Genomic DNA, 26,470 nt, shown 5'->3' on the forward strand with positions numbered 1-26,470 from the left:
TCAGGTTCGCAGTTCTCTCTGAAAATAAAAACCATTTTTGCATCTTTTAAAATATTCATCTTACTGCTTCATGAAATGATTCTAAAGTCACATGATTTCTTTAATCCACATGGCACAGTAAATGACTGCTGAAATTACCTCTAATTCTAGATCGTAGTAAGAACTCTTCAGAAAAATATGCCCTGCACTGAAAGAAGGTACAGACTAACTCCCATTCTATTTACTGAGAATCTGAACAAACAACATTCTGCTCACCAAATGTCATTGATACTTTTGAATGCTTTAATTCAGTGGTTCTCAACCTTGCTGGGGACTGAAGGTGGGGGACAGAACAACTGGGGCTAAATGTGGGAGCCCTGGTGCTGTATGAGGAGGCTGAAGGGCACATTAGTAGGGCTGATGGAAGTACTGTGTATGGGTGCAGGTGGTTGGTATTAGGTGCTAGGCAGGGTTTTGGTTTTATTGCTAGGGTGGGGACACTTCTCACTAATTCAAGTTTAATTGGCAATGTGTAATATTTCTCAGGGTGTAACTCATTCAGGTTAATAATAGGTCAGCTACATTCTGACAAGGCCTGATGTGGTTTCATTTCCTCCCCATTGGGATATGTCATTAATAGGGGTGAGGGTGCGGGGTGGAAAACCTAGTCTTAATGTTGAGAAAATATCTTATTAAACAACACAACTGACTCTCCTCAGGTAGTATAGGGTTATTTCATTATGACTACAGCCGACAGAGGTTTAGCAAAGCATGTGTGTTCCTCTAGAAATCTGAGACCGAGTCTGACTGAGTCTAAATGAAGTTTTGCATTAGAAAATGGAATGTACATGCAAATGCCACATCCCTAGACAGTGCATGGCTTCTGGCCTTGCCATGTTTAGCCCTTTAAGGGTATCGTCTTTGTGACAACTTGGGGAATCTATGTGCAACTTAATAATTCTGGTTGATTTTATGAAATTGCTGGATCATTGAATCCCTCTGTGTATGCAGAATCCACCATCTGCCATCAGGGCTGTAGCACTTCTCTTCCAGACCAGGGACAATGTAGGTTGTTAAACCTTGATGATGCCCCATTCAAATGGGAACCCTTAGGAGAATGGATTGGATGAAGCTGTGAAAAACAGCAAAGGGGGACATTGGGAGCACAGGAGAGACAAGCTCTCCACTCTTAAGTGTTCAGGTGTGTGGTACCCAGTACAGCCCACAGCCATCCAAAGCTGCAATTGTGGGGAAACTCCTGTGCTATAGCATGGTCAGTGCAGATGGAATCTTCAGGGAATTTAGCTGCTAAAATCTGAGGTCTCTATTCAGCATGTGTGAACTATGATTTTTCTAAAGCTAAACTATGATTTGGCCAAATTTGGGCAGAATTTTACAGGGATAGTAAAAGACACATCCCTGACACAGAGGCCACTCCTCTGCAAATTTCAAGTTCCTTCTCTAAAGCATGGGGGTGATCAAGCAGTTCAAAGAAAAGGTCACCAGAATTTTTTAACTTGAGCAAAACAATGATTTTTTCCCCCTAGCCTTGTTCTCAGAAATGGTTGAACTGTTTTGGCTCAAATGTTCCAAAAAATTCAGCCTGAGGCAGACACCCAGCATGGATAATTTCAACTCAAGCAGTTAGAGATTGGCAAAGTTATAAATTACTGAAAAACAGGGTCTTATAATGGAGAGTGTTGGGCAACCTTAATCGTAGGCAGTGCTACCACCCCCACCAATAATATATCAAGCTATTACCGAGGCACAATTATATCAGATTTAAACAAAGTCCAGAAACTGGTAATCCACTTTGTAAGAAATTATAAAAGTGAAATATATACTTTATTGCTAAAGCTTATTTTTCTTTTTGAGAAATAAAACATCTTCACATCATCAGCTACCACTAGCAATTGCCTGGTAGTCATCCCTAAGTGGTCATCCCTGCCATTCTCTTTGTGTCTCCCAGATACAACTAAAATGTTGACTGCCCCAGTAAGATAGCTGCACTGCCTGTACAGGCGTTGTTGGAGTCCTCTCATTCTGAGCAATAGACCTACTTGAAGTAAGAGCAAAATCTGATTATCAGACAAAAGATGGGAGGGGAAAAACAAACCTCCATTTGTTCATGTATCCAGTCAAGAAATGAGGTGGTACGGCTGTAGACTCCTGGTTTATTTACTTCTGCACAGCCCATCCCAAAGCTGGTAGTTCCTACCAGCTTCCAGGTGTTCATATCTTTACAAGCTAAGGGTCCCCCGCTATCTCCCTGAAGGACCAAAGAAATAAAACAAATGGTCAGCATCTCCAAAAAAGAAACAATTAGAGGAGCTATTTATTTTGGAGTATAGCAAGTAAGACTGGTTAAAAGAGTTTCTTAATTCCTCTCCCTTCTGAATCTTACGAAAAACATACACTTCAGGGACTTTGATTTTCACAGACAAGTGGCTTTTCTATAGGGTAGACAAGTACACATGAAATTACCTCTCTCTTTACTGTGAAAAAGTCTTATCTGTCATTTCTCATTCATATGTGCAAAGATGTAGCAGGTGTTAGAGCTGGTAGGGAATCTTCCATGGGAATGATTTTCTCACAAAAAATGCAGTTTCCATGAAATCAAAATTTTCCTATGGAAATTTTTTAGTTTGTTGAAAGTTTTCATTAGGAAAATCAAAATGGCATATTTTGTTTTCAGTTGGTTCAACTTGAATCAAAATATTTTGAGTTGTTGAACAAACCCAATGTTGAACAATCTTCATTTAGAGTCAGTTCAACATTAAACTGCATTTCCCTATTGTGATGCGTTGCCTCATGGGAATTGTCATTCAGGCCCCCATTCTCTCTTATGGGCTGAGCGTCCTGACTGGATTACATCTCCTATGATGCAACGATGTTCTCACTGAGCGGCATGGTGCATAATGGGAGTCGCATGACTACAGGAGCCATAACAGAAATGTAGTCAGGCCAGGGAGCTTGGCCCATAGAGAAGAATCTGGCAACTTGAACTACAATTCCCATAAGAAAATGCACCATAATAGGGAAATGTAGTTTAATGTTGAACTGACTTGAAACAAAGTATTTTGGGTCAGTTCAACAAACCAAACTATTTCTATTTGGGAACGTTGAAATGTTTTGTTTTGATGTAAAACGTTGAAAGTGCCAAATCAAAAATTTTCAGAACTTCTTTGTTCTTTGAAAAATTTTGATATTTCAACTTATTGTCCCAATTCAAGATAAAAACAAATATTGAAAGATCAGAATTTCTCATGGGATGGCAATTCTGATTTTTGCTCAGCTCTACTAAGCATTCACACTACATTCAACAGTCAAATCAAAGACTCCCAGAGCAGATGTCAGCAGTGTTCAGTGCTCCTACAATTGTGGGGCACTGTCGCCCCATGATTTTCTCACTGTTTAATGGTTTGAGAAGTAGAAGCCCTGAAGGTCTTTATTGGGTTGGAACAAAGATTACTTGAGGATTCTTTGGGATAGATCGATAAAGAGTCTATTTAGAGTTGCATAGGGACTGGGTATCTGCTTTTCCTAACTGTTCATGGGAAATCCACAAATATCAATTTACATGTCGGTATGCTGAGGCCCAAGAGGACCTATCGTGAATGATTCACTTCTGGAAATGCCATCCATGAAGTTGCATTGCTACACCTGCCAACCAGGGCTGCCTGACCCAGTGACTCTGAAGTACTGCTTTCCGGGTAGAATTTCCTTTGTTTATTATGGTCATGTCTAGGAACTAACCAAGATTGAAGCCCCATTCTGCCATTAACTGTATGAACACAGAATAATAGATGTGAATAGTCAAATTCCTGATCTACAGTGCTACTAGTATGTCCATGGTTCAACAATGATGACAGCACTTGAGGGCATTCTAACTATCCCATATCTATTAAGCCCATCTCTTTTTCTATTTAACTCAACACTGTCAGCAGTTCCAGAGGGAGCTCTTTACGTCAGGGGATGCTACTTCCAAACATGAATATTCAGTGCAAACAGCAGGGCTAGTAAACTGGTACATTTTATCCCTCTCCCTTGCTTTTCATTTGTGAGCTTCTTAGGGCAGGGCAGTATTACTAGTATTACTCTATATTTAGACAGCACACAGTAGTACATTGTGGGTGCTCATCATCACTAGGGCAAATCCCAAAGGGATGTACCCTCCTTGCGGATCAAGGGCCATCCGGATCAAACTCTAGCTAGGTCCTTAAGATAGCCTGGCTGGATGTTCAGTTTATGTCCATCACTGGTGATCTTACTGCGCCAACAAAGCTTTCGGTATCCTTATGATCACTGGCCACATAGTGGCCCTCTTTGGTAAAGACACTTTGTAATTTATTGTTTTTGTGGGTGCTACCATAATACAAATACTTAATGACTTTTGATCACTAACCTGGGCTGGATTTGAGCCAGTGATTTATAGATATTGCGAAAGACTCCATAGTTCATTACCAATCCTCTGAGTTATCTAGTTTTAGTTTTTTCCAAATCTAGTTCTCTTCCAGATTTACACATTTCCATTTCTCAAATGCTCTTGTTGCTGTATGTTAACCAAGGAGTTTCTGCACCTTGCAGCTCTTATGAACTATTTTAAGTGAGAACTCTTTACCTTGCCAATGGTTGTGAGCAGGGCACAGAGTGGATGGACCATGCTTAAGCACATAAAAGAAGATTGAAAATATCTTAAGTACATTTTTCTTTGGAACTGTAAATTTACCTTCTCCTGTAGCCGGTAAAGTACACAGATTAAAAGAAGGAAGGGAGCCATACTTTATGAATACAAACAGTCACAGTATCTCTTATACACACATAGTAAATATCTGCAAATATTTCCTGAGAAAAAGGAAGGGAGTTGTCTCCTGATAATGTATTACTCTTATTTTTACAACCAATGTTAACCAATACAATTGTAGTTAAGAAACTTCCATACCTGGCAGGTGTCCACACCTCCCTTTAAAAAACCTGCACAAAGCATTGAAGAAGTTATGATTCCCCCATAGACGTCCCTGTGATTGCAAACCTTATTAGAAATCAAAGGAACACCAGCAAAATTCATGGTCTCTGAAGTATCACCTGTTTAAAAACATAGATAATTCTCTTTTTTTAAAGTCCTACAGTTTTTACAGTGCTATTCTTTTCTTGAAAGCAATGTCTTATAGTAAAGAACAAAAGTTTAAGGATATGAAGAATTAGCAAGACAAGGATAAAAGAATATGGTTTAACCTTAACATGATAATACACGAACAGGAAATCTAGACGTCCTGTCACTTGCCTACGTTACCCAATAACGAGCTACAGCATATAGCCATGAAAGTTGTGCATTATGTGGCTCTACAAACTTGACAACTGATGATGATATAAAGAACTTCAGAGCTAGTCAAACTATTCATTACAAACAATACTTGTTAATTCAGCCCCCTGTTTAGTTAGCAAATTATTTGCAAATAAGCCTAATTTTCTTTGAGTGTATACATAATTGGTAACTATTGACCAAATTGTTTGGATAAATCGTTTCCACAATAGGTGTTGTTCACAAGCCTTTTGCTTTGACTGTTTGCTGTTCACGTTGTGTGGTTGGTTGCCTCTCTCCCTTCCTCTGATTTTCCTAGGGCACCTCTCACCTTGGCTTTACCTAGGTCCCGTAGTGTTTCTGCTCTCTGACTGAATGATTGAAACATTTTAAAGAGGTGATTAATGAACAGTGTGAGTATTCAAAAACATTCACTTTCATGGAGTGATTCATCCAGTGGTTGATGAATATGATGACGCCCATGATTCATTGTAAATTCACATTTTCTTTGTTATCCAGCCAGCTCTAAAGTACATCAATGTAGACAATGTACATTTGGTTCTTGGATCATGCTGTACTTCCTCTACTTGAGGTTAGAAACAATGAAACCAATCAAATTAGGTAAATTAATAATACTCTGGGTAGTATTTGCTAGAGATAAAATTCAGCCCTGTGCATAACCCTACTTTGAGGCTTTAAGTGGTGCATATGCCTTTTTTGGACCCTCTGCACATGGGTGAATTTTACCCTAGATTATTGCTATATTTAGGAATAGCTTTGATTTCCAGATTTTTCTGAAGATTTAATGCTGTATACTGCAACTGACAAACACTGTACTTACTCCACATGACTTTTTTTAGTGCATATAATTTATAATGGACATTAAAATACCCACCTCCTTCTGCTGTAGCTCCCCATCCTGATATCCAGCACATTTTCCCTTCTGGAAAATGTTCACCAAAATTAGGCAGACAAATCGGTTCTATCAGGCCTATTTAAAAAGAAACAATTGCTCTTAAAACACGCAGAGGAAGACCTACATGGGGGCAGAGTGGTACTTGTGTTCAGATGTGTATTATTCCATATATCTGATACTGACCTCCTTGGTAAAATGCTTTGAGATCTACTGATGAAATATATATATAAGAGCTAAGTACTATTATTATTACATATAAAGTAATTGGGTCAGATCCTCAGCGGGGGATATGTCTTGAAATGTTTAAAACAAGTGTAACTTCAGAAAAGCTGTAGCTGCACTAAATGGGCATTTGATAGGAACAGCTCTAAAGTTGCTATAATGCCAGATCTGGAAAGGTTTTTTTTAAATTATTATTCAGCCTTTACTTTAATGAGAGTTTTATGCATGAGTAAAGGCTTCAAGATTTGTCTCAAAGTAAACATGTAATGAAAATCAATCCATCTAAATAGAATAGTCTCCTCCCACGTGCAAAATCCAAAACAGCATCTAAAAACAGTGTTATACCATTTCACTTGCTAAAGTACATATTTAGTAACTTATGTATAAGTTATGGGAGCACACCATTGCCCTCTACTGACTAGACTGCCGGGGCTTTGCATGGGCTTTTATCTTTCTTCAGTCAGCTGAATATATAGGGTTAGGATTTGGGGCACTGAATGTTGTGCAATTTATTTGATGCACTTTACCAGTGACTGTGGTATCACTGTATGTCTGCAGCTGCAGATCGCAACATGTTTAAATGAACTGGCAGTAAGAAAGGGAAGTTCCATTGCACAAATACCAGTAGCACTCAGGGGCTCACAAACAGTTCAGTTCTCCAGCATGAAATTATCTCTGTGCAAAGCATCTGGCCACAAGTATGTAGCCTTCCAAGTTCCCTTTAGATACATTCCAGCTGTTCTGATCATATTGTGAATACATTTCAGAGATAGTCATGTACTGCAGAATGCTTATAAACTTGATAGTATCCTAAATTTTTTTTAAAAAATATGGTAGTTGAGATTTTGAAAAAAAACTGAAGCTTAATTTTTATTTAACCACAGAGTAGATATGGTTTCTAAAGAAGAGCCAGTTGGGGAACTAGAAATCATGGCAATGAGAAGTGAGAACATTTGTAGAACTACTAGAAGAAAGGTGTCCTCTTTGGGGAGATATTTGTAGATTATTTGAAAACAGCACAATGCTCTTTTTACCAATGGTTCTGTATTTTGGTTCACCAGCCATGTCAGCTGAAGTTGGCATCCTGATCTGAAAGTAAGAGTGATGTTTGTTTTGTTTTTAATTTAAATGCATCACTTTATTTTAATTGTCTTGACTTTTCTTTGAAATGTTAATACTCTTGAAAAGTGCCAGATTCAAAGCCTCGGGCACTGCACACCTCCATATATTCACAGACATTAGTACAGCAGGGGCACAGGCAGCATAAACTTCATACTTTAGTCTCAACTGTGAGCTGGAAGGGTGAGAGGCGAGCTCATTTCTACCAGGGATGGAAAACTAGTTTGGAAGAATAAGAATAAACGGTTCAGATAAGTAGCTTCCTCCCTCTGTGTGATTTCCAACAGCCCACATAGCTTTGATATTCATGTGTTAAAATGGTGACCATTGTAAGAAGTATATAAATGGACTGGCTATGTTTTTAAAGACTAGTTTGTGTCTTTTAATGATATTCATTTCCATGTGAATTAGATCTATTAAGTCATAGTAAGCTGAGCCATTACAAACATTGAATCTATCTCCCCTTGTAAGTATTTTCACACTTGCTTCTTATCAAACTGTCTGTACTGAGCTAGCTTGATTATCACTTCAAAAGTTTTTTTTCTCTTACTTAATTGGCCTCTCAGAGTTGGTAAGACAACTCCCACCTGTTCATGCTCTCTGTATGTGTGTATATATATCTCCTCAAGATATGTTTCACTCTATATGCATCCGAAGAAGTGGGTTGTAGCCCACGAAAGCTTATGCTCTAATAAATTTGTTAGTCTCTAAGGTGCCACAAGTACTCCTGTTCTTTTTGCGGATACAGACTAACACGGCTGCTATTCTGAAATCTATTAAGTCAGTGGTTCTCAAACTTTTGTACTGGTGACCCCTTTTACACAGCAAGCCTTTGAGTGCGACCCCCTCCCCTTATAAATTAAAAACACTTTTTTATATATTTAACACCATTATAAATGCTGGAGGCAAAGTGGGGTTTGGGGTGCAGGCTGACAGCTCGTGACCCCCCATATAATAACTTCACAACCCCCAGTTTGAGAACCCTGTATTAAGTAGAGGATATCTCCTAGTATTAGGTATTTTGGGACTAGTCCATCTATACTGTGAGCCTAATCCAACACCCATTTAAATCAGTGGGACTTTCTCCATTAATTTTAATGGGCATTGAGTCATGGCTTATGAGATGATAAAGTGTGAGCAGACAGTTCTGCCTTGCAACTGCTTTGAAGTAGAAAGGAGTTTGCCCTTCAAAGTTCAGATCCAGTTTGGATCCAAATCAAAACTTCTCCAGAAGTTTGACTCGGGGTTCCTGTAATAAGGCCCATTATAGACATACCCCTGAGCTGCAGTGTTTGGATGTGGATTGGATCTGAACTTCCCCAAAACTCATTGGGGGTTCCCCATTGAAGACAACAGGAGTTTTGCACTGACTTTAGAGGAGCCAGGATTTCTCCCCAGTGTTCTGATTCAAGCCCATCTGTGCTTCAGAGGCTTTTCTGGCCTGTATCACTAGAAATTACTCCTAGCTTTTAATTTAAAAAAAAAAAAGAGAAAAAAAAACAAAGGGGAAAAAATTACCGTTGAGAGCAAGTGGTGCTGCCAGCTTCATCAGTGCAATATCATTCCCCATTGTCTTGGGTTTATAATTTCTATGGTATATAATTTTTTCCACTGAATATGGATTAACTGAAGTGTCTTGTTGAGTCACAAAGCCCACCTGCACGCTCCATGAGCTAGGCAAGTACAAACTGAAACAAAGAGGCAGGAGGGAGAAAACTTTAATAAATGTCAAGTTTTAAAATTGTCTACTGTGCCTGCATACAAAATTGAATAGCTATAGGACTTGGAATATTTATAATCTATGATACTTTTCTAGCTGTCTGTTAATATCAGCCATGTTTTAAACTTCACTTCATAAATAAACATATGTACAGTCATAGGCGCTGACTCCATGCTCCAGCTCTGGAGCACCCACGGAAAAAATATAGTGGGTGCTCAGCACCCACTTGCACCCTCCAATTAGCTCTTTCCCCCCCTCCCAGCACTTCCCGCCAGCCACAATCAGCTGTTCAGCAGTGTGCAGGAGGCCCTGGAGGGAGGGGAAGGAGCGAGGGCAGGGCACACTCAGGGGAGGGGGCAGAATGGGGTGGAGCGGAGCGGGGGTGGGAAGAGGCAGGCGGGGCAGGGGTAGGAAGGGGCGGAGGTTTGGGGGAAGGGGTAGAGTAGGGGCAGGGCCTGGGGCAGGGGGTCGAGCACCCCCTGGCAACTTAGAAAGATGGCGCCTCTGCATACAGTGACTAGCTGAGTACACATACACATATGTGTATATATATATACAAGTGCTCGAAAGGCTGCACTGGCTCCCTATCAGTTTGATGCAGTTTAAGATCTTGATTCTCTCTATAGACTTATGCGGTTTTGCATCCTGCCTACTTGAAAAACCACCTCTTTCCCTGTGTGACACCAGAGTGGTTGAGACCAGCTAGGGTGCTCAAAGTAAGTCACTAGATTTATTTAAGAGGGTAGTAGCAGGGCATTTTCAGTGGACGGACCTTCATTCTGGAACTCAGTTCTGTCATTCATGTCTGTTGGCCTTCAAGGCATGCGGTAATTCCAATCTAATCTTCTAGGATTTAGCCTGTGATGCTAATTATGGGTTAGCTAAATTGCTGGATGGGGGCGCAGGAGACGTGTGTTCAGTTCCTGGCTCTACTACGGATTCTCTGTGAAATATTGAACAAATCACAAATCCTTAACCTGTGAGTTCCTAGGAGTAAGGATGGGAGCCTTCCGATGCTGGCATGCAAACAAGATCTCTCACTGGGAGACTATTCTCATTACACATAAAGAAGGGGCACAGGTTTAATGTTACTCTAAGAAGAAAAATCTAAGCAAGTCTTTACCCATTTACAGTTTGCACACTAGACTGCACACTAGATACCTAATTTCAGGTGTCCAAGGTTAGCCATTTTGGCCTACGGCCTGATTTGTTCAGAGGTACTATGCACCCACAGTTCTCATTTATATCCAAAGGAGTTTGAGTGTTCAGAACCTCTGAAAATCAGGCCCAATCTCCCAGATGTGACCTCAGATTTTGATATCACAACTGTTGGACCATTATTAGTGTATGCATTTTTTCAACAGGTGCCTTCTTTATACAGTAACATGGTGAGATACTTTCACAGGAGCAAGTGAAATAAGGATAACACTTCGCTCCTGTGCAGAACTGTTCTTCAATGTCATTTGTCCTTCTGTTTCCATTATCCTTCCCCTGCGTGAAAGCAACTATCCCTCAAGTTGTCACAGCCTGGTATATGAAAGTTAAACAAGGTAAGTAGATAAGATACTTACTCATAAACACAGTGGGCTGCTGTGACAATCCACCATGGGGTGATGATGGATCCTCCACACAGATGGAATCCTTGAAATTGAAGGCTGACCTGCCAAGGCCATTGCCAGGGCGATGATGCATTTCCACCGACTATACGGGAGGAGTACCTGGACCTAGTACCACACTCTGCATGGATGGGAAGAAAGAATGGTTGGGAGAGTATTATAAACATGGTAAGCACAATCCTATCTGTGTCAAATGCAACTTTATTCCTTACTTTCTGAATTCCAGCTATTCTCAGTCCCTTCCATGTCAGACAGTCTTCGCAGTTGATGTTCCCCATCCTCCAACTGGAGGCGGACCATGTCTTGGCTCTGAGCCTGGGATTAGGACCACACCTCAGGAAGAACTCCCCAGAATTCTGTGCCTCCAAGCAGTACACACAGCAGACTCCAGGGCTCCCTTTAGAGCAGAGCTTTCACAGGATTTTTAAAAGATTTTAACTAAATGTCTCCCAGTAGTTTTTTTCTCCATCATTGGCTTCAAGGTTGTTCTCCTTAAAACTGCTAAACTCAAAAAACCCCAAAACAAACAAACTACCCCCCCCCCCCGTTCTTTTGGTTTTCTCTCCCCTCAGAATGGCAGACATCCAGAAGACCACAGGAGGTCAGCTCCCAGCTGGGCTGTGGGTGAGATCCAGGCTAAGGCAGTAGAACAGGCCACCGTGAAACCAGTTTCAAGCTCTCCTAAGGGTGAGGTCCCCACCAAGACAGTAGAGCAGGCCACATCAAAGCTCCCTTCACTGAAACCAGACCAAAGTCTGCATTGTAGAGCATTGTGAGTAAAGTTCAAAGTCCCCACTGCCTCTCCCTCAGGTACTGGACCCCTATTCCCACAGCTTGCAGATGAAGCAGGAAAGTTTCACTGGAGCTTCCTGAATTTCAAGGGAAGGCAAGGCTCCCCCATCGCAATCAGGAAGAAAGAAACGCCTGCTCATAGACAGGTCTATGCCCAGGTGATTGAGAAGGCCACAGGACATCCCCCTTCCCACAAGTGGTTGTTAACATAACATATTAACTCTTTCCTTTCTGTATTGTACTGCTTTGTCTTTAGACAATAATTTTGGCTAAGCTTGATTAGCTGGTCTCTTAAACATTCTTAATAACGAACCACAAGTATAGTCTAGCAATTTGCTATACATTTAGCAATAACAGAACCAGTTCTGTGGAGATACAGATATTTTGGTAAGGTCACAAGATTCTTTATGCTACAAAGAGAAACCATGACATACCCACAAAGTGATAAATATTCCAGCTGGAAATACTGAAGTCCATCATTACAGCATTATCTTCCCAAAATTTCAGAATATGAAAATAAACATCCTAGAGAACTACTGAAGATATGATCAGGGAGTGTCACGCAGAGATACTTTAGCTCAGTGGTTCTCAAACTTTTGTACTGGTGACTCCTTTCACATACCAAGCCTCTGAGTGCGACCCCCATTATAAATGAAAAACACTTTTTAAAATATATTTAACACCATTATAAATGCCGAAGGCAAAGAGGGGTTTGACAGCTCGTGACCCCCCCATGTAATAACCTTGTGACCCCCTGAGGGGTCCTGACCTCCAGTTTGAGAACCCCTGCTTTAGCTTCTGTTACAACAAATAATATTTTCAATACAGAGTACTCCCTTTTTGGATTCATAATGTCTACATGGTATTCACAAATGCCATGTCATCCCTTCCTTCAAGTGAAAGGGATACATGCCTATCTTTGTCCAATAACCTTCTCATCATTGCTAAAAGCCTTCAGAAACTTGACTTTGAGCAAACAAGTGGAAGAGCCAGTTACAGCACTCACAAAATTTCAGCATCTATGGGATTTCAGGCATAGTGGTTGGTGGGTTTTCAGTATAGGGTGGTGTTAACGTGACCGTCACTTATTTGTACCGTGGTGTCTAGGAAGTGGACCTTCATCCATTCTTTGTACATGCCCATACCATCACAGATTCCTCTCTTGCAACTTCTCTCTGATATTGCAAACCTTGGTCTCAGTACTAATTACATCATTTTGTTCATGGTCCAACAATGTCCCCCTCTCACTGCCCTCAAATATCTCATTTCAATGGTGTCAAGTCTTCTCAAGTGCCTCTCTTTGGTCGCCTATGTCTCTGATCAGTACAGATGAACTGCTCTTCCCCGGGTTTTGTATAGTTGTCCCTTAAGTAGTCTGAGCATCCATTTATTACAAATCACTTCACTTATCCTGCATTAGACTTCCCACACATGCAGCAGCCTTGCTTACAGTTCTCTGTCGATCTCTCCATTTGCTGTTAAACAGCCCCCAAGATACTTAAATGCTGAAATCTGATTTAGGCCTTGGTTCTTGATGTTGGTATTCATCTGTCTTGGTTCCTGTGGCGGACCTGGCACTGCACTGCCCCTTTGTGGCGGGGGGGATGGGGTGTCAGAACCTCGCCACTCCCAAGTTTGCCTGCTCGCCTCTCTGTGGGCAGCCCAATGCGTCCTAATGTCCTCTCTCCACACAATCACCCCTTGGGCGGGGTAGTGTGCCCTGATGGCCAGAGTCCATATAAATTGATCCCAGCGTTGGAGCAGTGCGGCCCAATAGCCAGAGTCCATATAACTCTTCTCCAACGCATCATCAGTGATCTACAACCCATCCTGGACAACGATCCCTCACTTTCACAGGCCTTGGGAGACAGGCCAGTCCTCGCCCACAGACAACCCGCCAACCTTAAACATATTCTCACCACGCACCGCATCATAGTAACTCTAACTCAGGAACAAAATCCATGCAACAAACCTCGATGCCAACTCTGCCCACATATCTACACCAGCAACACCATCACAGGACCTAACCAGATCAGGCACAACATCACCGGTTCATTCACCTGCACGTCCACCAATGTAATATACGCCATCATGTGCCAGCATGCCCCTCTGCTATGTACATCGGCCAAACTGGACAGTCCCTTCGTAAAAGGATAAATGGACACAAGTCAGATATTAGGAATGGCAATATACAAAAACCTATAGGAGAACACTTCAATCTCCCTGGACACACAATAGCAGATTTAAAAGTAGCCATCCTGCAGCAAAAAAACTTCAGGACCAGACTTCAAAGAGAAACTGCTGAGCTTCAGTTCATTTGCAAATTTGACACCATCCGCTCAGGATTAAACAAAGACTGTGAATGGCTAGCCAACTACAAAAGCAGTTTCTCCTCCCTTGGTGTTCATACCTCAACTGCTAGAAGAGGGCCTCATCCTCCCTGATTGAACTAACCTTGTTATCTCTAGACTGATTCTTGCCTGCATATTTATACCTGCCTCTGGAAATTTCCACTACATTCATCTGACGAAGTGGGTATTCACCCACGAAAGCTTATGCTCCAATATGTCTGTTAGTCTATAAGGTGCCACAGGACTCTTTGTCGCTTTTTACAGATCCAGACTAACACGGCTACCCCTCTGATACTTGAAACCAATGGAATGCAGTCTAGACCATCTGGCCTTTTGACATATCACAGGCCAGGTGTGAAACCTAATGATGAACCTATTTGCATCCAAGACCCGCTAGAAAACCAAAAGAAGTACTACATGAGGAAGAGACATTCAAAAACAGTGGCTGTGGTCCCCTTATCTCAGAAGTAGGCTAAAAGGCCTCCTTTATGTCTTCCCACTCCCTTCCCCTGCCACCGAGAGTAAAGATGGTAAAGGAGATTGTGAAGGTATAAGCCACTGTGAAAATAATCACCTCCTCATTAACTCTCAGGTCCTGGTTCTCAGACCTGATTTAAATGTAACTGGAACATCTTCTCAAACTGCCAACACATGCACAAACAAAACACAGTGCAACCAGGACCTAACCTAAACTAAAATCCAGTCCTGCCTAATTCATCAGCTGAGAGGAAGGAGCTACAGTCATTCTAAGAAGGTAACCAACACCCTTCTACCGTCTTGGCAGAAATTCTGTCTGATGTCTATGTATCACTTGGGATTTAGATGTTGGTGTTACAAGGGACACATATCAGAGCAAAGTAAGCTGAAGCAAAGGACATTCTAGTATTTTTACAAGATGGCCTGACCATGAGGCTCAAGAACAATTGTTTTTGGAAAGACAAGTTAGTGACTGCGGGCATATTGCACTGTAAGAAACCCATGAGAATCTCTTATTACCATCACATAAACTGATTCTTGAAGACTAACTACTCTTATCAGTTCTCTAGCAATATGCAGATTCATGTCATGATCTTAATCTGCGTACTACATGTCCTAATTAAAACCATATTTCAGCTTCACAGTCGGTAGGTCTCTTCCTCTTCTCACTGAAAATATCTTTTGGCTATTTGCCACCTCTTCGACAAAGGGGATTTTGGAGCTTGGCGTGCACAATGAAACACTCTGTCAAATATGGTAATTAAGGAGGCCTCGAACCACAAGATTATCACCCCAAGGTCAATGTAATCTTCTTCATATAATAGGAAGTGGTATTGTTGCCCTTCTGGTTGAATCCAAACATCTTAAGGAGGTAGAGAAGTTAGATATGAGCAGAGCCAAGTAGGGAATAAGGATATATAGCACAGGCATTCAAAGCCTCAGGTACAACTCTTCTCATTACTATGCACTCTGAAAAGAATAGTGATTTTGTGGAGTGGAGAGATCACATTCATCTTATGCAGAGGTCTGTAAGAGTACTGCAGAATCTTCCATCCACATTTTCTACAACACTATCAGGGCAAATTCCTTCTCCCAGATGATGCAGTGTTTGATAGAATGTTATGGAAAGGGGTGCCCCAGTAACCTTTAAATTTCTTTTCAGTTCCTCATGGGTAAGTTGAATCCTGCCTCCCTTCCAAGGGATGATTTATTGCTTTCTGCATCCCACTGTGAAGTCTGACATGGAGGGGTCTGGAAAAGGGAAAATTCTGTCTTCCTGTGAATTTTCATTTGAGGGTGCTCCATGTCAGACAGCCTGACCCTCCCTCAGAGGATTGCATTATGTCCAAGTTTTTTTCTGGCTATTACTCACTTTATAAGTAGTTTGGAAAGGGAAGGAGGGTGCTCCTCTAGGAAATCCCTAAATTTCATTTTAAGACTGCTGCAGATGGTTTGAATTGAATAGCACTTTTAAACTTGTATAGTATTTTTCAGCTTTGGAAGCTGTTAGAGTGAACACTTCCTGAGGGGCGGTTGCACACCCATGCTTACAGCGAAGTCTGGTCTGCTTCTGTTTGCCATGGAAATGGAGAAGGCCCCACACTAAAGACTCTCTGATATGAAAGGTCCTAGAATGAAAATTCACAGGTAAGACAAACATTTCCCTTTTCTCCTCCCCAGTGACAATTAGCTGGAGTTATAATATCCATCCACTGACTGAACACATTCAGTATCCTTAAATATTTGCTTCCTTGCTTGTACGTAAATCCTCCCCATATATGCTCCTGTACCCCATCACTTGCCTCCTCACCCCACATCTTCATCTCTGACCTTCTATAATTCCTTCCTTGAAACTTTATTTACAGAAGGCAGTTCTTCCTGGACATCACAAAAACACTACTCACTGTTTACAACGTGGCAATATACTCCTGGATTTTCTTAGATTCATTCCCCACACATTAGCCAACTGAAATGAATCTAATTGAAGACAGTTTTTGATCTGTTACTTTTAACTTTCACAAACACTTACCCAAACATTTTAGGATGATTACATTGCCTGAAGTACACTCTTCTCTAAGATGAAAAGACAGTAATATTAGTTCCTAAGCATGCTCTTTGGTTTCTCAAATTTCTGGGATATATATCTGGTTTCATATTTAGGGTCTAATTAAAAGAAAAAACACTGAATGTTGTATGTGAGCACACACACATATATATATATGCATGCAGAAATACCCTGTGTGTGTAGGTATGTGCATTTGTATGAGTATATAGATTTCAGAATATATCTACAGATGAACGAAGGGCCTGATCCAAAGTCCATTGAAGTCAATTGGAGTCTTTAGTTTGATTTTAATGGGCTTTGGCTCAAGCCCCTAATACACATGAACTCTCATTCTTTGGGGAACAAGTAATGAAGCTGCCACTGAACCTGGGTCTCTGCTATCTGACAGCATGAAACACTTATGAAGGCCTGCATGCCTGAGAAAAGGTGTAACTTATTGAGAAAATAAGCCAACAAACTTAATCTATTAACAATTCTTATTCCGTTACTTAGACCATTTCTATCAACATATATACTCTGATTTGCTTAGTAAGTTTCCTCTATTTAACTAAACAATCTGAAACATACCTTAAGTATGATGCATTATGTAAGGCTGTCACTTGTTCAGCTGATGACCAATGACTGACAAAAACAAAATGTCTTTTAAACTCCTCTTCGATTGCAGCCACAGGCAGGTAACCAGAACTTATGTAACTGCAAAAAAATAAAAAAAATAAACTCAGCTTGCTGATACAGAATTTCCAATAATACTTTTAAATGATTCAGTGGGGGTATTACTAAAAGATTCAAAGTAGTAAAGATAATAAATAAAGTAAATAAAGTCTGATACTAACAGCATATAAAGCAATACAGTCATCTCTCACAAAGGAGGCTATTTGCCTTATCATACCTGCATGGAACTGCCATTAATACATATGGAAGTTACACACACACTGAGAACCGAACAGACTCCCTAAATTGGCAGAGAAAATAGGTTTTACTTCTAATTTTGTACTGAACTTTTTATCTTTAATTGGTCAGTACATTTTCTGTAACACTAACATACATTTCTTCTTCTCCCTCTAGAATAAGACATAGTTTTTATAGTAGGGAGATAAAAAAAATGTAACGAGTTTTTTTTTATTCAACAAATTTTGCTTTTCTTTCAGTTTACAAATTTTCCCAGAGAAGAGTGTGAATTTTTTTTGAGATTTTTTCAAATAATTCTTGGTCTGTAGATCACTTGTGACTAGCTCATTCTGAATAGTTGTTACTGAAATTCAAGCTGTTTTGGTTATACTTAATTGGACACTAAGTCACTTGATATTTATGTACCGATCAGATATGTGTACATTTTAGAATCAGTTTTCTGGGGCAAATACTCACTTATTTTCAAATTTTACCTTTAATAAATATTCTCCAATAGTCACTTAAATTTTTCAGTTTCCATCAAGTAAACACATTTGCTAGGATATTCATGGGAAGCAAACACAGAAGGGGTGGGAACACAATCAAGGTGAGTTACTTTAAAATTTGAATCAATATTCCATGAAACTCTTTTGCTGTATTTTCCCTAGTTCTAGGCTGAAGTTTGTTGCATGTGATCTGACTGAATAGAGGTGGACAGTATCTGCTGCATTACAGCTTATAGGAAATATCAGTTCGGTGAAAAAACATTTTGTGGTGAAATTTGAATCTGGGGGTGAACATTCCAGCAGCATGGCACAGCAGGCTCTTATTTCCTTAGGGCCACATCCTGCTGTCTGCTGTGCAGGTGTGCTGGGGAGCAGCACAGAAGCATTAGCACCTAATAGGAACTTGTTACTGTGCCGGTTGGTACATCACAGCCCCAAAGGGGCATTGTCTGACAAATAAGGGCATGAGCAGATCCCTAACTGGTTAGCTTGCATGCTACCTTCTATCATATCTGCCAGCCAGAGACCCTGCTCATTAGAACGTAAGAATGGCCATAGTGGGTCACACCAGTGGTCCATTTAGCCCAGTATCCTGTCTTCTGAAAGTGGCCAATGCCAGGTGCTTGAGAGGGAATTAACAGAACAGGTCAATTATCGAGTCATCCATCCTCTGTCATCCAGTCCCAGCTTCTGGGAACACCAATTTGCTCCCCAAGGTGCAACACAGTTGCATATCCTGGGCCATCTTGTCCTACGTCAACAGGAAGTATAGCTCTGACCACTCCACTATCCCCTTCCTAGCCCCAGCAGTGTGGCTCCTATCAATGAGAGGAGGATTTTCCTATTCAAGCAGTCTCTTTGGTGCTGGTCCGTCCACTCTGTAGTCTATTTTGAAAATAAAACTTCCTGACTTCACCTCTTTTATGTTGAATAGTGAAGTAGTATTTTATCCTAATACCTGTGATCATTTGTTTTAGTAATCTTTACATTAATACTAACACTGTATAAAAATCAGAGTAGATTCATTATACAAGATAACTTAAAGCATTCTGGTCACATTATAGGGAATGCCATTAAAATGTCCATACTGAATTGTCTCCTGCAAGAATGAAGCTGGTCTGTGCAGTAGATAGAGCTTTCTCAGGGGGTGTCCAAGCCTGGCAAGTAGCACTTCTCACCATAGAAGTTTATTTAAAATGTCATTTAGAGACTCCGACATTTTTATTCAATACCTTGAGAAACCTAAGCGTTTACATGTAGCATTTCCATTCTCATCGTTCCAGTCATCTGAGCAGACAGTCCTCCAGGATCCAAAAGTAAACACCTGAAGCACTGCCTTCTTTCCACTCAGCCTGACTGAGGGATTCAGAAAAACACAAAAAGCACCAATAAGAAGTTAATAAAAACCACTGAGAAATCTATCAAGTGCAAAACAATGTAAGCAAATCACCATGGCTTCGGTATCTCTTGGTTCATTCTGTCTGTATTACTTGTCTCTTCTGAACACTTGTTTCTTTGAGATAATTCACCTGTATCTTTTTCCAAATAGAAAATTGATTTTCCTTCACTACTCGACAATATACCAAGGGACACCCAGCAAATGCAGCTTCACCAGTACAGCCTGACGTACCTGGCAAGTCCCCCCATAAATGGACATGGCTTCAGAACGTTGTCGCCAGAATTCTAGCAGTAATAGAGAGATTAATGGCCTGACTTTCAGAGTTTCTTGGCAAGTGAATGCCATTTGAAATCAATGGGAGCTGCATGTGCTCAGAACCTCCAAAAATCAAGCCCAAGCTGAGTAGCTTTGAAAAATGTAATTAAAAGTAATTGTTGCTGTATTAGCAGCATGACCTAGTTGTAGGAACATAGGATTGGACATGTCTGATCATCACTTCAAGCCTGATCTCCCAAGGATCCCTTTGTGGAGATCTCTTTGCATTATCACCTCTGATGGAAGGGATCTTGGGGACTGTGGAGGGAAAATGGAGATACAACTTTGGGAGCTGCAGTGCTCTCTCTACTGGCCACCTGCCATGAGCCAGCACAACTTCCGCTGGAGCAGTGCTTCTAAAGGCTGGGTTCTATGGGCTGTTTAGCAGAAGATTCAGAGTGGGCCCAGAGGGAGATAATACAGCTCGGAGTTTATTTTTTTCCTGACCAGATTTTCAGGGAGAAGTCCCACATACTGTGTACAATTCTGGTCTCCCATGTTTAAGAAAGATTAATTCAAACTGGAACAGGTGCAGAGAAGAACTACTAGGATGATCCAAGGAATGGAAACTCTACCTTATGAGAGCAGAGTCAAAGAGCTTGGCTTGTTTAGCCTAAGCTAAACAAGGCTGAGGGGAGATATGATTGCTCTCTATAAATACATCAGAGGGATAAATACCAGGGAGGGAGAGGAGTTATTTAAGTTAAGACCCAATGTTGACACAAGAACAAATGATATAAACTGGCCATCAACAAGTTTAGGCTTGAAATAAGGTGAAGGTTTCTAACCATCAAAAGAGTGAAGTTCTGGAGCAGCCTTCAAAGGGGAATCAGTGGGGTGGGGGGGAACCTAACTGGCTTCAAGACTGAGCTTGATAAGTTTATGGAGGGGATGGTATGAGAGGACTGCCTACAAAGGCATGTAACCGATCTGTGACTGCTCGTAGCAAATATCTCCAATGGCTGGTGATGGGATACTAGATGGGGAGGGCTCTGAGTTACTACAGAGAATTCTTTCCCAGGTGTCTGGCTAGTGGGTATTGCCCACATGCTCAGGGTCTAACTGATCGCCATATATGGGGTCAGGCAGGAATTTTTCCTCAGTTCAGATTGGCAGAGACCCTGGGGTTTTTTTGCTTCCTCTGTAGCATGGGGCACAAGTCCGTTGTAGGTTTAAATTAGTGTAAATGGTGAATTCTCTGTAACTTGAAGTCTTTAAATCATGATTTGAGGACTTCAGTAACTCAGCCAGAGGTTGGAGTCTATTACAGCAGTGAGTGTGTGAGGTTCCGTGACCTGCAATGTGCAGGAGGTCAGACTAGATGATCACGATAGTCCTTTCTAGCCTTGAAGTCTATGAGTCTAATAGATCAGGGGATGATCTGTAGAACACAACACCTCCCCTGCTTCATCCATTCTTATCCCCACATTTTGCTATAACATGGCACACGCTCTGCTGCCAAGAAAAGTTAGTAGTGACTCATAATAGAATAAAAAATACCGCAGCTGTATTCATCCTCTCCTCCTTTACAGTTAAAGACACCATCACACCTTGCTGATTGCTGGATACATTTGAAGGACGATCTGCATCGAAACTTCCCAATGCAGTTGTACTGGACTGCCAGGAATTAAAGAGAACATACTAACATGATCACATCAGGATAGTAATTTGTGTGCTTGAAGTATTTTTTTTTCTTACTTTGATTACATAGTCCCACTTTTGTGTTGTTTATGAAAAGACAACCCTTGTATTCTGGGAATGTTGAAATACAATCTGGAGGTTGCTACACAATGCTGTTAAATTTATCCATTGGTAATGGCAACTACACCTCTACCCCGATATAACATGACTCGATATAACACGAATTTGTATATAATGCGGTAAAGCAGCGCTCCAGGGGAGCGGGGCTGTGCACTCCGGTGGATCAAAGCAAGTTCGATATAACGCGGTTTCACCTATAACGCAGTAAGATTTTTTGGCTCCCGAGGACAGCGTTATATCGGGGTAGAGGTGTATAGTGAAACAGCATTGTTGTCAATTATGGCTCCTTTCCAACTTCTCTAATCCCCAGTTTATGTTTCATTCTAGGGAGAGCTTCTGGGTCTGGTATATATGACTGGCTCCACATCAGCAAAGAAGGAAAGGAGAACCTCCTCAGAGCTGCAGTGCAGAGTTGTTTCCTCCCATGTGTATCTCAGCCTTGTAAGTCTATGAATTTTCTGGATGTGAAGGTGTCGCTATAGCACTACAAATTCTGCGTCTGCACTTGTGCAGGTGTGACCTTCCAGTTGCAACTAAGCTCATTCTTTTTCCTGGTCTCATCTTTTTGGGTTGGGGGAAAGGACGTTAGAGCACTCAAACACAGTGATGTCAGTCTTTTGTTAGTATATAAGAGACATACAGGACAAAAAATGACATTGTCTGAAGCCACATCCAGTCTCTATTCCTCAACCACACAGGCTGCTTAAATGTTTGGTTTTTGAATGGGGATCATTGTGTCGAATCACTGACGTCTGTGTTTTCAGTCAGTTATGTCTTCAATTACAGTATTTGCCTTGAAGGTTTCTTACTGTTTCAGGTTTCCCAGTGTTGTGAATGTAGGTTATGCCAATGGTCTCTCTTGTGTGCCAGATCAATTTTGTTCATACAGGTAAATAAAATTTCAAGTCATCACACCAAAAGGATTTTTTACTTCAGTAAACTATTTTGGTGGCAGTTTAATTCCATTCTCAGTAAGAGACTCATGAAAAATTGAGTGCTTGAATGGTTAATTGAGAACCTAATAAATAACTAATTGTACTCACCACCCAGGCCAATGGCAACTGCTAGGATTACTACAAGTAATAAAACAAGGATAAATGGAAGAAACCTTAGTGAGACTAAAACATGGCACTTCGATGATGGCTGGATAGCTCCTAGAAACCAAAAAGAAAAGTGAGAAACAGCAGCTTCTATGAAATAAACACACTTGGATTTTTAGTGAACACATTTTTTAAATTTAAAATAGACTCAAGTAGTAACAGCTCTATTCATTTCATGGCATGGCCTGATCCTTTGAGGTGCCGACTAACTTGTGTAAGGAGTTGAGAGCATTCGGAACCTTGCAAGGGGTGGGCTGCACATTAGGACTGGACCCATAGCCAATTGAAAGCAAAGGAAAGACTCCCTTTGCCTTTGATGGGTTAGAATCAGGCCCTGAGTGGTTAGGCCAGGGGTAGGCAACCTATGGCACGCGTGCCGAAGGTGGCACGCGAGCTGATTTTCAGTGGCACTCACACTACCCAGGTTCTGGTCACTGGTCCAAGGCGCTCTGCATTTTAATTTAATTTTAAATGAAGCTTCTTAAACATTTTAAAAACCTTATTTACTTTACATACAATAGTTTAGTTATATATTATAGACTTATAGAAAGAGACCTTCTAAAAACGTTAAAATATATTACCGGCACGCGAAACCTTAAGTTAGAGTGAATAAATGAAGACTCTGCACACCGCTTCTGAAAGGTTGCCGACCCCTTGGTTAGGCTAAGCCCCAGTGAACTCAAAACTTGACTTCTAAACCTTCTGATTTTCATGATCAGGAAGATAAAAAGTATATGTCTCTCTCTAAAGAGTGAAATGACGCTGAGAAAAGAAAATTCAGAATTGTGTGTAGGATAAAGTGTAGGATCTACTCAGAATTTTAGAATAGATTATAAAACTCTCAAATGGAGGGGAAAAAATTCTCTTCAAAGAATTAATGGCTCTGAATGTCACTTTTATGAAAACTTCTGCCGAAAATGTCTTCTGAATCTCTCCTGTATCAGCTTAGTACTTCTGAGGCTCACTGTTACCATCATCTCTGGATGGATGCTACATTGTGTGCTGTATTCAGGACAACTGAAATCCAGTGAAGAGGAAGGAGGTGGTATGGCTCCACTTGTGACAGTGAGGAAGTAAGCCTAGCTGCAGCACACTGCATTCCCTACAGTTTGAAGAATAAAGATTCAGAGCAAAAGACTGGAAGTGAATAAGAGATGCTAAAGATTGAAACAGAGGCAGGACAGAATCAAGAGAAGGACAAAACTGGCCAGTGTTTTGGAAGAGTTGATAGACAGGCCCACATATAAAGGAGATGGCAGAAGAAAGCAAAAGTTCAGGGCAAGAATAAAGCTCTAATTTTTTGGCTTTTGAAGCAAGGCTAATTGGAGCAATAGAGTTAGAAATGTAGATGTAGAAAACTGCACCCAAAATTAGAAGCGATTTTTTGCAAAATTGAGCCTTATTGACTTGGTCAAAGTCACACAGCAAATCAATGGTAGAGGCAGGAATAGAGGCGCAGCCTATTCCTGTGAAATAGATAAAAGAACAGGAATCCATACCAGTGGATCAACAAGAGAGGCAACAGTTTCCACTGAACATAATGGATGGCTTTGTGTAAAAAAATATATATATATAATTATTCTGGTTTGACATACAAAGGCCACAGCAAGTGTAAATAATAGAAAGGTGCCATTTACATATACAGGAGGTCTTCGGTTTTGATTCATGCAGCTGTGCCCACCCTACCCCTAAACTTACCTTTGAATTTTGGATTTGCAGAAACTTGAAGCTCAGACAAAACTGCTGAGTTTCATCCAGTTTCATGTAAAATCACAACAAAACAAATCCAATTTCACTCAAACCTGTTCAGTAGAAATTGAGCGAATCTCTTATAGACAAACAAAATGTGAAATCAGGTACATTTTATCTGGCTTCTGGTGTCATAATGAATATTTTGCAGAGCTGTCATAAACAGTCTATGCATAAATTAATATTGCTTTACCTATGACCTTAGGTCTGATTCTGCTCCCATTGAAGTTAATGTGTGTTTTGTCACTGGTTTCAATGGGAACGAGATCAGGCCTGTAGAATGTAACCAAAATGCATACTGTGCTATCCGTGACCTACTCTACTGCATTGCCTTTTTCTAATGATATGGATTTCCAGACTTGGAAGGTTTCATATAAAACATTCAGAATTGTGTCATATCTGAAGTAAGAAACAAATAATCTACAACCTGGATGAAACTTTATGAATAATGCAGCCTTGCAAAAGTGTCATGGAAACATATCCGCCCAGGCAAAAAATGTCCTCACCCACTCTCACCCTGAGGAAGCTAGTGAAAAAAATAAGTGCTACTTTCTCACCAATAAAAAAAATGTACCCTGTTTGTGTAAGTATCGTTTTGCAAGGCTAAATTACTACATAAACCAGGGGTAGTCAATAGGCAGACCACAGGCCAAATCTGAACAGCCAGATGCCATTGAAAGGACCCTGAAATCTTTTTATTTACTTATTATCATTGTTATTATTTTTTTCTCTGGAGTCTGGACCTTCACCAATAAATTTGGATGATGACAAAAAATCATTGATTACCCCTGACTGTACACATTACAAATGTATGTAGAATCCCTACCAAGTCCATTTGCACTGGGATCTACTTTTGCTTGTTGTATGCTGAAAAATCTTTTGTAGAAAAAATGAACTTCAGCTACTGGCAATTTGTCTTCAGTAACAGAGGTGATTTCAGGATTTCCAGTATTGGGATTAGTCTCCAGTACCTGGACCAACAAAGAACAGAAGTCACTTTTAAAACCAACTGCTCTTTCTCCTCATACCACCCCCAGTGCCTTTCTACTGGTGATGATTTTTTTTGTTGAGGGGCCCTGCTTTGCGCACACTTTTGGAATGAACCGCAAAGCAAATCCAGGGACAGCTTTCAGGCCTGCTCTCTGTTTGCCTAAATATGGCCTCATCCTGCAAGATGCTGAGTGCCTCCTGTGTGTTACTGACGAGCTCCTGCAATTCCCCTTGACTTCAGTGAGAGTCGGGGCACTCAGCAACTTGCACAAATGGACCGCTAATTAGCAAGCATTAACCAGCCATTTACTGAAACTAAAATGTTGCTTGAGTCTGCCTATAACCACAGTTATTTAGAGTAATTCATTCACCACATCAAGAAATTCTGATAAGTTCCTTCTTTAAATGTCAAAGCATTTTCCACAGGGTGCTTTTTAATTGCTACTGTAAGTACTGTAAAGGAAAGTACAAGTTACGAACTGTGCAAAGCCTGCTCTGATCTGTCGGACTTCCCAGTTACGAACTGTGCAACGCCTGCTCTGATCTGTCGGACTTCCCATTTAGCTTATGCTGAAGAACCTTTGAATGTTGTATGCAGATCACAAACTGAAATTAAAATGTAATTCTGGGTAAATAAACCTTATGTTTTAAAATTAACATGAAGGTATAGGATACAGATAGGATACAGAAAACTTCGGTATCTGGTCCGGTAGGCTCTGTATAATCAATGACATAGTGGGTCTGATTCTGCACTCACACTGGTGTAAATCAGGAGTAAATGCATTAAAGTCAGAGGAGCTAGTGTGCTGTAAATCCACAATATCAGGCCCAGTAAATTTTTGCCTTAGACAAAGTATAATTCAGCTTTGTCACCAACTTTTAGGGAACATAGAATATCTTTTCACCATCTAGCAAGCATTACCTATCAAAATACAACTTTTCTCTTATTTTATCAGATATACTAGACATTCCTGGTAATAAAAATGTCAAGAGGCATTATATAAACTGCTGTTTTTAGGGCAGAAATAAGGAAAGAGCATCCTTCTGCAAATGATTTCTGAACCTAAAGAATACCTTCATTGCTAAATGTGTTGCTGCTCTGGAAATAAAACAGCATTAAGATGCATGACATACAGCTACAAAATGTTAGAATCATTATTTACTCTGGCCTAGGGTGTTACTCACCTCTTCTTGAGACGTCAT

The 26,470-nt window shown here is 40.7% G+C and overlaps 1 protein-coding gene across 1 annotated transcript; it reads right to left on the minus strand.

Annotated features, from left to right (window-relative positions):
* On the minus strand, nucleotides 1–26,470 carry TMPRSS3 (transmembrane serine protease 3). Its single transcript, XM_065423216.1, has 13 exons — nucleotides 26,453–26,470; nucleotides 25,104–25,248; nucleotides 22,472–22,582; nucleotides 21,168–21,284; nucleotides 19,186–19,309; nucleotides 17,127–17,252; nucleotides 16,524–16,567; nucleotides 10,830–10,995; nucleotides 9,057–9,226; nucleotides 6,177–6,272; nucleotides 4,922–5,064; nucleotides 2,096–2,248; nucleotides 1–18 (listed from the first exon to the last, which is right to left on the minus strand). The coding sequence occupies exons 1-13, from the start codon at nucleotides 26,468–26,470 to the stop codon at nucleotides 1–3; spliced, it is 1,431 nt and encodes a 476-aa protein (XP_065279288.1).

This window comes from Emys orbicularis, chromosome 1 (genome assembly GCF_028017835.1).
Source record: "Emys orbicularis isolate rEmyOrb1 chromosome 1, rEmyOrb1.hap1, whole genome shotgun sequence".
NCBI classification, from domain to species: Eukaryota; Metazoa; Chordata; order Testudines; family Emydidae; genus Emys; species Emys orbicularis.

Coding starts and splice junctions, on each gene's coding strand:
- TMPRSS3 (XM_065423216.1), bottom strand. Junction 17,253..19,185: donor AAACGCTTAGGTTTCTCAAG/GTATTGAATAAA, acceptor ATTTTTTTGCAG/TTACATAAGTTCTGGTTACC. Junction 16,568..17,126: donor CATAATGCATCATACTTAAG/GTATGTTTCAGA, acceptor TTTTCATCTTAG/AGAAGAGTGTACTTCAGGCA.